At 40.3% G+C, this 14,037-nt stretch overlaps 1 protein-coding gene across 2 annotated transcripts in view; it reads right to left on the reverse strand.

Moving 5' to 3' along the window:
- Positions 1 to 3,936: 3,936 nt before the first annotated feature.
- Positions 3,937 to 14,037, reverse strand: part of prss12 (serine protease 12) — a 28,439-nt gene continuing 18,338 nt past the window's right edge. For both annotated transcript variants that reach the window (XM_051945325.1, XM_022216039.2), the window contains 5 exons: positions 13,681 to 13,889; positions 13,016 to 13,094; positions 11,529 to 11,651; positions 7,391 to 7,686; positions 3,937 to 5,313 (listed from right to left, as the gene is read on the reverse strand). In XM_051945325.1, the coding sequence (XP_051801285.1) occupies positions 4,991 to 5,313; positions 7,391 to 7,686; positions 11,529 to 11,651; positions 13,016 to 13,094; positions 13,681 to 13,889 (1,030 nt within the window). In that variant the 3' untranslated portion in view covers positions 3,937 to 4,990. The remainder of the gene's footprint in view (positions 5,314 to 7,390; positions 7,687 to 11,528; positions 11,652 to 13,015; positions 13,095 to 13,680; positions 13,890 to 14,037) is intronic.

Raw genomic sequence — 14,037 nt, forward strand, 5'->3', positions numbered from 1 at the left:
GGATCAGCAGCTTATTTATATACAGATACATTCATGAGTTACTTTGCATTGACCATTCATGGTAAAATGTGGGTGTGTTGTGGGCGGAATGTGAGGTGGATCCACCTGTGCAATCTTCCAGCTGGTGTGTGATTTATCAAGAAATTGCATGCAACTGTGCTTACGCAAAGTTTTATAAATCAGGGGCGAAGGGCGTACGCCCTTTTCGTATTTTTGGTGTACGCAAACTTTAGTATGGATCCTACGCAATGTTTTATAAATGAGGCCCCTGGGGCCTCATTTATAAAACTTGCGTACTCACACGTACTCACTTTAGAAAGTGGCGTACGCCACTTTCTACGCAAAGGTTGTGATTTATAATAAACAAACTTGGCGTGAGAATGTGCGCACCGGTGCGCCAACCTTGATTCTTGATGCTTCCTTACGCACAAAACAGGGCGTAAATCACAAACTTTGTGTAGAAAGTGGCGTACGCTGTGTACGTTGTGATTTCTAAAACAAACTTGGCGTGAGAATGTCCGCACCGGTGCGCCAACTTTAATGCTTGCTTAAGCACATTTTGGAGACAGAGGGAACGGCAGTGCTGGAGGGTGAAGTGGCGAATTGAAACCAGATTGATCTCAAACCTTTATTGTTATCACATATTAGACTTGTAGAGCCGGATAATCATAAACCCTCATTGTTGTAGATGTTCATATAGTGCGCCATTCGGCTGACGACTGTATTTGCAGAACTATGTTCATATATCAACAGGGGCGGATTGAATGTTATTTCATTCGGTCGTTTGACCGAAGGACCGGTCCACATCTGGGGCCGGTGCGGTGATCTTTATTAAATAATTTTGTTTACTGATCACCTGGTGCCCGTATGTCTCATTGGGGAAAGCAGAAGCCCCATTTGCAGGGGTGGTCTCTGATGCAGTGGCCTGGGTTCGATTCCTGCCCGCGGCACTTTTATGCATGTCTTCCCCCTACTCTTCTCCCCATTTCCTGTCACTCTTCACTGCAACTATCACAGTAAAAAGGCAAAAAGAAAAAGTAAAGAATTTTGTTTATTTATCCACATGCGGCCGAATGGGATGAGCGTCCAACCATTAATCAGCCCTGTACTGCACACACTAGCACCATGTACTAACTGGCTAAAGAACCACATTTACCAAGACAACTACCCAGTACAAAGCCCTAAAACTCACCAAGCAACACATTAAAGCGGATTTTAATGCTGGAAGCTGCAAGCCAACACCTAAAAAACAAACTAAAGCAACAGAACCAAACCCGGTTCAGTGAAGAGAAGCAGAGGAAATGTTTGACTGCAGACATAAAGCAGGAAGACACTGAGCTGCTCAGGTGTTCCTGATAACACCAAGCAGCCACCTGGACAGCCAACAGGAACACAGCTTACTGGAAGTCCAGAGGGCTGGCTTAGTGAAGTAAATTTAGTTTAAAGTTGAAGCAGAAAGTTAACAAAGAAAGTTGAAAACCACCTTCTGATACCTGAAATCTCTGAGTTTTCACACAAAGAACGCCTGAACATGTCAAACTGGTTCCATAGTAGAACCATCACTGTAAAAACGTCATAGTATGGTGTGTTGCTCAAAAAACATTACGACCATCCATCCATCCATTCTCTATACACCACTTTATCCTCACTAGGGTCGCAGGGGGTGCTGGAGCCTATCCCAGCTGACTCGGGCGAAGGCAGGGGACACCCTGGACAGGTCGCCAGTCTGTCGCAGGGCTACATATACAGACAAACAATCACACTCACATTCACACCCATGGGGAATTTAGAATAATCAATTAACCTCAGCATATTTTTGGACTGTGGGAGGAAGCCGGAGTGCCCGGAGAAAACCCACGCATGCACAGGGAGAACATGCAAACTACATGCAGAAAGATCGCAGGCCGGGATTTGAACCGGGGATCTTCTTGCTGCAAGGCGAAAGTACTAACCACCACGAAACTGTGCAGCCACATTACGACCAGCTCTTTAATAGTCTTTAATAATGTTTTGCACTCAGAAAATCTGTTTTTGCAGATATGGCTTCCTCTAAATTATTACCTTTATCTAGAGTTACTCCAGCTCCCCAGTTGAACATTGTGTGATTGCAGGAAGCCAAAATTGGCTGTGTTAAGGAAACAATTTCAAGTTTTGATCTTTACTGCAGAGGCATGGAGAATTGTTAAAAAAGCAGTGTTCTTTTTGTTTGTTTATTTTTGTAAAATTCTAGTCTGCATGTATTGGAATAATTTCTTTAATTTTGTGTTTTTAGAGATATTACATGGTGTGCATCCATATCCATTGTCCCATTAAAAAAAAAAAAAAGGAATAGAGTTTCTCTGTTGAAGAACATATGGCCCAATTGTTGAAGATCTCCATAAAAATAACATAAAACTCCAAAACTATTTAAGCATGTTTAGCCATCTGCAGCAAAGTGATGTGCAACCGATTATTTTTAATCAGGGGCAATAATTATAGTATCATTTGTTTATTTCCCATTGGTTTCCACCAAGCATTGCCACAGTGTTCAGTGAGAGTTAGAAAGGAAGAGCAAAAATTAAAACACACATTTTTTTTCCTTTAGCGATTATTTTGCTTGAATGGTCATGGGAAAAACAGTTTGTAAAACAAAACAAGCAGGCATTAAAGTTGTTTTGATTATTTGGAATTAGGCATATAATACATTTAGCACTTTTCAAACCAATACATGACAAACAGATCAATCAGCAAAATGCTATTTTATATTAAGGGTTTGAAAGCATAAAAGTCTCACCCACTTTATGTAGTTTTTAAAGAAAATGGGTTCAAAGTTCATAACATTCAAATGCCACTGTAATGCTTTATTTAAGTTGTGGGTTAAACCACTTTGCTACTAAAATCTAGATCATCAAATATTACAGAAATGATATACAACTCCAATTTTTTTTTGTGAGTCAGAGTTATTTGTGTTTTAGCTGTTTTATGCTGAGGAAATACAAATACTAGCCATAACTATTGCACAAACACATAAAGTGAAGATATGAATTCAGGTTGGATGCAACTGCACAGCAAGACCAGCAGATGGGGCTCATTTATTACATAAAAAAATACCCATACCATACCAGTATATGCTTCGATGTGCACTGATTAGGGGGTATCAGGCCTATGGGGAGCAAAGCTATATTGTTAATACTGTATGCAACAAAGAGCACATCTACCAGGCCTTGCAGTGTGTTTTTCACCTTCTGAGACTGTGTGAGTATCATATCAGCCCATTCCAGTCCCGAACAAGAACAGGAGCTGCCACTGGGGTTGGGTTTGAATACTTTGGCAGCTGCATTATTTCTGTCTGTGGTCAGATTTTATCAACACAACAGCATCACAAGATGCAGCCACAAGACTTGACAGAAGTGCGGCTGAGGTAAAAAAAAAAAAGAGAGAGAAAGAGAAAAAAAGGGTGTGATCGTAGACTTCATTATTGTCATGACTGATGTGATCCCACCATAAGATAGTCTCCATTGTTCAGCATGTTTTAAAGCACGTGGAGATTGAAACCAAAAAAACACGAAATTCTGGAAAGATATATTTTTGCGTTGCCAAGTTTCAGTGCAGGTTCTCTCCGTCTCAGTTGGCCCCAGGTCTTTTTTGCCTTGCAAAGTAGGACAACTCAGAAACTGGCTGCTGTTCTTGAAGACACTGTGTGACATACCAGTGACACAGTGTGCGGCTGTGCGTGGGTACATGGGGGGTGCTCACTTTGACAGTCTGCGGTCAGAAACAAACCTGAAAGAGCTCTTTTGTTCCAGCTGTTGTCACCTATATGGGAATGGAAGAACATGTGCCATGAAGTGCAGCAACCATTTAGAAAGCATAAACAGTAACACAAAAATATCTGTACATGCACAGATAATGGCCATCGCGACTCAGATAATACAAATTAAACACACAAGAAACTCAGACTTTTCACCAAAGTTTAGTTTGTGAAGAGATGTTACAGTACATTACAACATAACACAAAAGAAGTACCAAAAAGAAGAAGGCAGTGTAGTGTCTGTTTTTTCAAGTGTACCGGATTGTCTCCCTTCTGCGTTTCAACAAGCATGACCAGAGTGAATTGCCTCATCGGGACATAAGAACTTAAATTAACAAAGTGTCGCTATGACAAATCAACACTTGGAAATACCGTTTTGTGCTTTGATTCAGAAATACCTTATTCCCTTCCTCTGTCTGCAAATGTCAAGCAGCAGTGAGTGAAGGACAAACACTGAATTACAAAAGCCTGAGAATGACTAAGACCTGAAATCTGCCCTCCACACAAAGTACAACAAAGAGCACAATGAAGACACTTTATAAAAACACAAATGAAATGAGGTTTAAAGACATATTTCACTTTTGGCAAATGTCAATATGACGAGAGTGCTTAAAACAGAAAGACTGAATATCGTGCATTAAGTACCAAAGAGGGGTTCTTAGTGCAAGCATACAAATTATTGCCATTCCACCACTTACTGTGAATGCATGAGCGCATGCATGTATGCTGTAAAATTTTTTTAACACTGTGGTCCCTTTCCAACATTTTTAATCACATGTTTCATATCATAACTTACAGTTTACCTTCATAACAAAAGAAAGCACAGAAAACATTATATGAATAAAAAATTGTGCAGTAGGCAATGTCACAACAACAAAATCTTGATTTAATACCATCAAAAATCTCTCAGCTTGTAAGATTACTTAATCATTAAAATAAGTGCTATTGATTCAGATGAGAGAAAAGACTTCCTCTCTCCAAATAATATAAAATATTCCCAGGAGAAAAAGGTCCATCATTGCCTTTTTGTCTCTTTGATTTGAAAGTCAGGTTGTAACTTAAAACACCGGAAAATGTAGGCAACAATATTGTGGCATCCGATATTCATGACTAAAAAAAACTGCGTTGTATCAGCTCTCGGCTGGCCGATCCAGTCTTGAGAGTCATTCTAACTGAGAAGTCCATCAGTTTGTTCACCTTTCATCGCTGTTTCTCTTCACGTTCAATTACTTTGCGTATCCAGGAGCTGAAAGCGGAGACTTTAGTGTAGACACCAGGGGACTGTTGTGTCCTACAGGCATGACCCCAGGATGTGACCCCATACACCACCCAGCCCCCACCTGGACGCTCACACACCAGCGGACCGCCGCTGTCACCACGGCAACTGTCCACACGCCTCTCTGACTGGATGCTGCCGGCGCAGAGCATGCGGCTTGTGAAGGCACCGTGGAAATGCTGCTGGCAATGGCGACGGGGAAGTAGAGAGAGAGGGGCCTGCTGCAGGGTCTTGGAATATGAGCGGCCTGAAAGAAGAAGAGAACTTAGAATCAGAAGCTTGGAAAGGTTTGTCTGGATATCTGAGTTTATGTGTCAGAAGGGAAAGGTGCTGATTCAAGTCGTAGCAGCCTGAAAATATTTTTTTTTCTTCTGACATTTGTGTATAATGTCTGTATCTGCAACAATCTCAACATTTCATAATCTGGCATGTATTTTTGTGTATTCCCAGATAGTGTCTTCTAATACAAATGGTGATATTTTGACTTTTCTTAAATTGTAACCAGCACGCTGATATTTTTAGCTCAGAGTGAAAAATCTGGAAAATTATTAAATTGATTGCCACGACATTTGGCACACACATCCAGATGATTGCAACTTTTTGTCTTCTGTCATCCTCAGTTCAACATTTTCTGTTTACGCAAACACTTTGATTGACATAAAACCCGCCTGATTATTTGGGTTTAGTGCTGAATAGCAAATGTTACTATGCTAACACACTACACTAAGATGCTAAATGTTAAACTTGTTAAATATCAGCTTGTCAACATTATTACTCTGAGCTTGATATCACTCTGACTTTATTATTTAGCTCACAGCATTGCTATGCTTTTGACATTTGTGCCGGTGAAGCAAACAGTGTTCCACATGCACACAACTAGTGCTAAATATATTTTTAATTTTACTTGCCTGAGCAGTGTGCACAAGACTCCACTTGACAGAATCTCCTTTATCACATTCTTATTAAAGGCATTAGGGGGCTTTAGCTAATAGATGAATCAATTTCAAGGTTTCTGGCAAAGTATAAGAGCAGCCTTCCTCCTTTCCGCAGTGGTTCCCAGTCTGTCTCTTTAAAAAAAACGAATAATCCAATTTCCTTGCATGCAGATGTCTGCTTGCACCTCAAAGAATAAGCAGCAGCATGGACATTATCAGCCCAGGCTTTCCACAATTGCGTAGCTGGAACACGCAATGAAGCTACAGGGAACCACTGCTGAAAACTGAGCCTGGGCCTCTGCAGCGGTGGGTGGTTTTTTTTTCCCCCCCTAACTCTCTCCATGACCACACAGTGTTATTAACTAAGCAGCTTACGGTGGTATGCATGTGTAAAATTTGCTTGCGTGTGTGACATCAGAGCAACAGATATCCAAACACAAACAGCTGTACAAAGCAGACATGTGGCCTGAAGTCAAATAGCCATTGCCAAACGTCACACAAACACTGAATAGCCTGTGTTGACTCACTTCTCACTGAAGAAAACTAATAAAAACACATTCTTCCATGCAAACATGCTCATTTTATCACATATTCATTGTAGTGGCTTTAAGAGAAACAAGTCACGCCTCTCAGTGGGAGGTACATGCTTCTGCATAAGCGTGTCCATCGACCTCTTGTAGCCCTTTGTGACTCAGTTGCTGTGATTAATCACATCAGTGTGTAATTTAAAGATCGCTAACAGATGTGTGTCTGTGTACACATTCAGGTGTCTGGTCAGACACAAAGGATGAAGTCAAAGAAGTTTAACAAAACTACGTACTGGTGACGGATCAATTTCTTCTAGCTTTGCAGTTGACCTTCAAAATCGCTTTCTGTGTTTTCCTTTAACAAATGCGTAATCAACTTTAACACAATGCACAGCCAGAACTGGTGTGTTTTTTCCCTTCATTGCCTCACAGTTTCACACTGTTGCATTGCTAAATGATTCATGACTGTCGCCTCACACTGGAAGACATCTGATTATTTCCAGCTGTCACTGCTGTCACTGTATTTTTTTCAATAAATTATTTTTTATGACATCATGTGCATTTATTTTGAAATATTTTGAATTAACATTTAACATGAAACTTATGGAAACTGTATAAGTGATTGCACCACAAATCCTTTTGAATCTGTCCGTTTTTTCTGTACTGTTCTTTATTTGAGAGGATTTAAAAGTGCAAAGGCCTGACATTTTACCCTATACTGGGACGTTAGGATGTTAAATATTCATGAATCAAAACACATGTACAACTCTTTCCACTATTTTCATTTTGCATTTCTTATGTTGGGGAAATTATCCCCTCACTGCTCTCCAGTCACCTCTCAAATACACACACTAATCCTCACCTGTGTCACCCCAGCCGGTAATGTGACAGTTGCTGGCTTGCTTGACCACTCTCTCCTTCCTCATGGGCAGACATGCGGGAAGGACGTGTCGGCTGAACGACACACACTCTCCCGGCATCTGGCCCAGCGCCCCCGGTGACAGACGAACCAAGGCCAGATCGTAATCATTGCTATGGGAGTGGTAGCTTGGATGGAGGACAATTTGATCGACACCGTACTCCTCTTCATACTCCTCAGGGACGAGGGAGTGGTAGTCACCCACTCTAACTTTATACTGCTTGGTGCTGTTTCCGTACCTGCAGTGGGAAGGATGGCGAGAGGCCATTAGGAATAAAGGGTGTGTTTGTATTTACAATCCCTCTGGGGAGACATAAAATTCATGCTGTTGATAGATACCTCAGAAAGAGGTGGCGAACAGGCAAGCATGTAACACTGAGCAGTGAAATCCTCTACAAGGAATGCGTCTAAATCTTAGAACACATTTTAAGGTTTTAAGGTTTTGTCCTCAGTATTACTTTGTTTATCCTGTCTGTCATGTGAAAGAGTGCAGTCTGAGATCTGAGTGCACTGGTCTCACGACAGTTTATGTAATAATAAAGGGTGAGTCACCTTTGGTAAGAAAGGATCGCACACTTCTTGCAAAACTTCTAAAGGCTAAACAAATTCAAACTTGGACTGAGAATGCATAAGGAATAATAACAATAGATCTGTCACTCAGTCTGTGAGTTGTTGTTTTTATCTGACTCATAGGTTCACGTAATTGATTGTTTGGTTCGCTTTCTGTTTACATGTCAGAGATGTTTGGCTTTTTTTGAAAAGTGGGGAAGAAAGCGAAGAGAAGGCTGAGCCAGACACAAAGATGGAGGGAAGAGAACTAAAAGGAGAGGAGTGAAGGCCTTTCGATTGAGCCAACTCTCTGTGTCTAGTTACATGCGGTAGAGTGTTTCCGGAAAGATCTCCTGACTTGTAAATGCCAGTGTGTTTCTGGCAGGGCAAAGACATTGCTAACCAGCCTTTCAAGTACATAAACATCCACACACACTCACACAGGCACAAGCATTTTGATCTACACTAAATCACTCTGACTATACATAGCTGATGGCAGTAATGGAGTACAAGATACCAAGCTTGATCCTGTGCTAAAGGCAATTTCTCAGGATTAGTATGAGCCTTTCGCATCTTGTTGTTGCTAAAAACAGTTCAAAAACTGTTAAGAGTTACAGCTAATGTCTGTAAGCCACCAGCTGTATAGTTACAAGGTATAAATAGGTTTAATACGTTGACTGCATGTGACCACTGACCTGAGGTCAATTTTTATGAACCTACTAATGCGAGTGTAAGGAATCACGTAATATGATCATAATGTTAGATAGCTGTATCTGAACATATCACTATTAAATCATCATTACTTGTTTGCAAATGCAAACAAGTTGAAGTTGTACCAACTTGTTCATCTATTTTCTCTGTATTGTGTGGAGGCATAGGTGTAATTTTGTTGTGCGTATCTGTGTACTTGTGTATGCATCGCCCTATTTTGGGTTGCGTACACGAAAGGTGACACTGTAAAGTCGGAAGTCCAAGTCTCTCTCTTGGCCTGCGTGCTCTGGCTTGCATGCAGCAAATTTCTTTTCCAAGCTGTCATAGCAGGTTTGCAGCAGTGACGACTGATATGTGATCAAGCAGGGGGAGAAGTAGTTTGTACAGTTTGCGCACAATTAGCCGTCAAGTATGTTCTCCAATTCCAAAGGCTTATTTAATTAGATTATTTGATCATTTTCACCATTTGTATGTGTTTGCGTAATTAGGGAGGGTGTGGAGTAAATTGATTAACACTTCATATTAACGTGTGCGTAATTGGTGCACAACTTCATTACTTCAGGTAAAATGGGCCTTAAAAGGGATTTAACTGACACTGAAAATTCAAAATTTGTGAAATGCCTTCAGACAGATGCAATGATCCTGAAAAAGCTGAACTACTGTAGGTAAACCATTGAGGTAAGACCATCACTGTCAAGAGAGAGTAAAGAAGGCTGAAGCACGGACAACACTAAAAAAGATTCACAAGGCGAAGTGTTGAGACTGGGCAAAGAAATATCAGAAGACAGACTGTATAAAGGTTTTATGGATAGATGGAATGAAAGTGATTCTTGATGGGATGAGATGCCTGTGGTTGTGGATGAATCACTAATGGACACGGGGCACTACGTTAAAGCAGGCGCCGGCAAGGTGGAGGAGGGGCACTTGTATGGGCTGTAGTGGGCAGAAGATGGACTGAAAATCAACTCCCAAACCTACTGCCAGTTTCTGAAAGACATTTTATTTAAGCAGTGCTACAGTGAAGGAAGAAATTCAGTGCATTCAAGAACGCTGTGGTCCCTATCCATCACAATGGCCTGTCCCTGTCCTTACTTGACTTAATTTCTATAAAGAACTTCTCTAATGTGAGTTTTACTGTATCTACTACAAAGTTTTACTATAAAAGGAAGACAACACACCTCTTTGAATAGGCTGTGGTTGTAGCTTCAGTCAGATTTGACCATGAACTGATGAAAAAACTGGCAGACTCCAGCGCTGTAAGGCTCATGGCAGTTATTGAAAAGCAGGATGGCTATTTTGGTCACTAAGTATTTAGAAATGTTATCCAACTATCAGTTGGAGTTACTTTTTGTGAGTTTTGTAATTTGCCTATTAATTCTAAACATTTACTTATTCCTAAGAGAAAGTCAAAACTTTTCTTTTTGCTAAACATTCAAGTTTGAGATTCAAAAACATTCAGGATTCGATAAAATAAATTGTAAAAATACAATCTGCCGAATAACGGTTCATGCAGTGTTGTCTGTGTAATCACTTGTCTGACGACAATGTCTACAACAATAAAAGCAATTCAAGCCATACTTTTATAGTCTGTCAACTAATTTGTCTGACATTTTGGTATGCAATAAGAAGCAGTTTGAATGAATGCCAACTTAGTGGTATCAGACAATGCTGTCTTTAGAATATTCCAGTCATAACAATGTTCTTTGATCTCCAATAGTGCTGACAAGTTCATTCCACGAGCACTGCTAATAATTCAAACTGATCCAATACAAGAAGCCAAGTGGATGAGTCATAGGTGCACACTGACGATAAATTATTTTGTTTGGATCAAGCCTATCAATTGACATCTACAACAGACAGGATTATAATTGAAGCTACATGACACGGCTATTATCATGTCAACTGTGTGGTTTTAAATTACATAACCACTGAGTCAGAGCAAAATGCTTCATGTCAACCTGTGATTACACTGCTGATTAGCCAATCGCTCCACAAGGACTCCTAGAAACTCTGATTGCTGTGTCCCAAATGGACTTTATTTGCATCACCCAGTTCCTGTCTGTGTCATTTCAACAAAGTAGATTGCAGTTTTAAATCAGCGAGTAGAGGGTCCTGTAAAAAAAACAAAAAGAACACTCCTGACTGAGAAAGTAGCCTGGGAATGGCTCAAGTAATGACACTGGAAAAGATTCAGTGAATGACTTCTTCCTCTCTTTAATGTGGAAACATTAGGATTTATAGTGGTAGTGCTGCTGAGGCCTGTGAAGAGGAAAGGTTCTCCCACCAAACGTTGGAATGAAAACCTGGTAGCACAGCTAAAAGATAGTCTGACAGTCTAACATGTCCTGTATATACAATAAATGCAGACTAAATCACTGACGCCTTCACACCTCTCAACTTTCTTTCTTTCTACTTCCTTCTCCACTGTGTGCATTAGCTGACCGGCCCCTAGACTAGGGCAAGTTGAGATGAACTAATTGCCTGCCTCCCCTCCCCCTGCACCACAACCACAGCCAAACCACCTCTGATTAATGCTAACATTGTTCAGGTTCTCAGGCTTCCGTCAGACCTGATAATACTGCACGTGAACACAAGTCATGTAGATGAGTTTAAGGGGAGTTCAAATTTCAAATTTCAAACTAAAACCTCAACTTAATGCTAAACATCTTTAAGTCTAGTTTAGTAAGAGACTAATATATATATAAATATATATATAGACACGGTCACATTTCCATGAAAAAACAAACTTCTAAATTCAAACATATGCAGCAAAAAAAGGTCGTTATGCTTGTGTATGGGCTGATGTGTGTTGGTTTGTTACCTTTTGAAGCAGTGTGCTGAGGTGAGGACCCAGCAGGTGTCAATGAGGGTTGCTCCACACACTAACCTCCCGTCTCCCCGAGAACCTCGCAAACGAATCGCAGCCTGCCAAGGCCAGCCGCCCCTACAGACATAGACATGTAGCCAAAAATGTACACACCCATAAATACCCAAGCAATTTTTAAAAAGATGCAAACATATTGTCTTAGAATTACAAGAGCATCCAGGAGCTCTGGAGATATTCAAGCAACCTTGATTGCTTAGGGGTTGTCGAACTATTAATTAATATTAATGGAGTCAAATATAATATGAAGCATTTTTCAAAAATTGGACTTTTCTCTCAATTAAAAAAAAATCCAGGAATTATTATTATAAAATATGGAATTCCATTCAGTGATGTTGGGTATGTTACCTACTAAATGCAAGTTTTAGAGATTGCATATTTGGGCAAATTGGAATCTTGGCTGACTTCCATCACTAATGCCGAGGTGTCTAATTACCTACATAATGTCACAAAAAATAGTCACTCCTTTTATTTCGGAACATCTACATTATTGCTTTTTTATGTTTGGAAATGAAAAAAGACAAAATCCTATAATATTAGAAATTATAATAATGACTTCAAAATGGAACCCTAAACCCCACAAAAATGGTCTTCTGCTTTTTGAACTCAAAAGGTTCCTCCACAGCAGCAACTGTGACGAACTCCAAAAGGTTCCTTGAAACACTTTTACTTTTAAGAGTGTAGTAAACACAACCGCATTTTAACAGGAAAAAACTGGGTCAGACAATGCTAAGAGTGACACTGAGTGACATTTTACTGGGCTATAAAATCCGCACATGGGGGTTACTGCACCTTGATTCATAAAAACAAAGCCAGAAACAGCCAAAATAGCAACATCCAAACATGGTTTATGTGCTGGATTTATGGGATGATGGTAAACCTTAGCTCACCTGGCAGAATGAGTTTATATGAGTCTGTTTCAAGTACAAGCATGCAGCATGTCCTCTAAACGTGGACACACACTCATACATACAATTCAACATTCACAAGGAAGTATATAAATGATATGCAAATCTAAACATCATTCCACACATGTAGACGGACAGAACGTATACCAGAGAGAATGTAAGTTACAACTGCAGGATTTTCTCCTTGAATTCCTTTGACTTCTCTGTGTTGGCGAAAGACACCTGCTTCTTGTAAAATAGTGTAAATCATTCTAGATGACAAGCCCGCATTTCAGCCTCACATTCCTACATCACATTCACACATATTTACCTGCATGCTTTCACTTAGCCACACGTAGCGTATTTTCATATCTATCTGTACACTCAATTTGCAGCGTCGTTTCCTGTAGCTTCAAATCAGCTGTTTTCCATCTAAGACTTGTTGGCTTGAAAATGTGGCCATTGTTCTTTATTCAACAAGAGTCTGGTAGGCTTTGTCTGTGCTGTTATTAATCCCTGCTGTCCCTTCCAGCTTACCGCAGAGAGTTTTCTCCTCCTATGATCCGGCGCTGGCGAGTGTGTATGAGCCGCAGACCACAAATTGAGTTGACAGGATCTGACAGAGACAAAAGAGGAAGCATTGCTTGTGTAAATGTGAGAGTGTGTGGGGGTATGATGATTACTAAACCATACATTTCAGCTCAGATGTTGCTCTTATTACATATTTAGACTGGTTCAAAACAATAATGTTTGAAATTCATCTTTTAGGACTACATATGAACCTGTAATAAATCTAAAATTAAATAAATGAAAGATCATTTTCATAGTCCGTGTGTATGTGATGTTCAAATGAAAGGACAAAACACCCTCCTGAAATAGAAATGGCAGCGATAGCACATGCTGAGGTAATAGATATCGTTGCGTGAGTCCGCCCAGATGTGTGAAAGACAGAATGAAGCAATAATATAGCTCTCTCTGTTTTACCATCTGGAAATGTACATTCATAGAAGTCCAGCACTTCCTGTTAAAAATCTGACCTCTTTACATAGCCATTTGTTTCTCCTTGGGTTTTTAGTGTTTCTGACATATTGGAAGTGTTTACTAAACACGTTCTACTTTCCCTAGAGCTCCATATAAATGACTGCAGCTCTATTTATTTTCAGAACAACAATAAGTCAAAAACACCTGATTCATTAACTCACCTTTGACCTCTTTAGTGTTATGAGGCTGGGATTCACCGTAGTCACAAATGACCCCAGCGTCCTCACTGTGGCGACAGTTGTGTGTCCCGGGCACCTGTTTGATACAGTCAGCTAGTGAACGCTCCTCGCCACTGCACTTCACATTGTCCACGTGGATCGGCCCTGTTCCTTCCCCAAAGTATGCCATCACACGGGCTTTAGCAACGCCACTGGAGAGGACAGACAGACATTTTGTTGCCGTTGCTTTATCAATTGGAAGAAACGTGGAAACAGCAAGAACTGCAAAAAAAATAAAAAAAAAATTTATATATATATATATGTGTGTGTGTGTGTGTGTGTGTGTGTGTGTGTGTGTGT

The sequence above is a fragment of the Acanthochromis polyacanthus genome, chromosome 3, assembly GCF_021347895.1.
Source record: "Acanthochromis polyacanthus isolate Apoly-LR-REF ecotype Palm Island chromosome 3, KAUST_Apoly_ChrSc, whole genome shotgun sequence".
NCBI classification, from domain to species: Eukaryota; Metazoa; Chordata; class Actinopteri; family Pomacentridae; genus Acanthochromis; species Acanthochromis polyacanthus.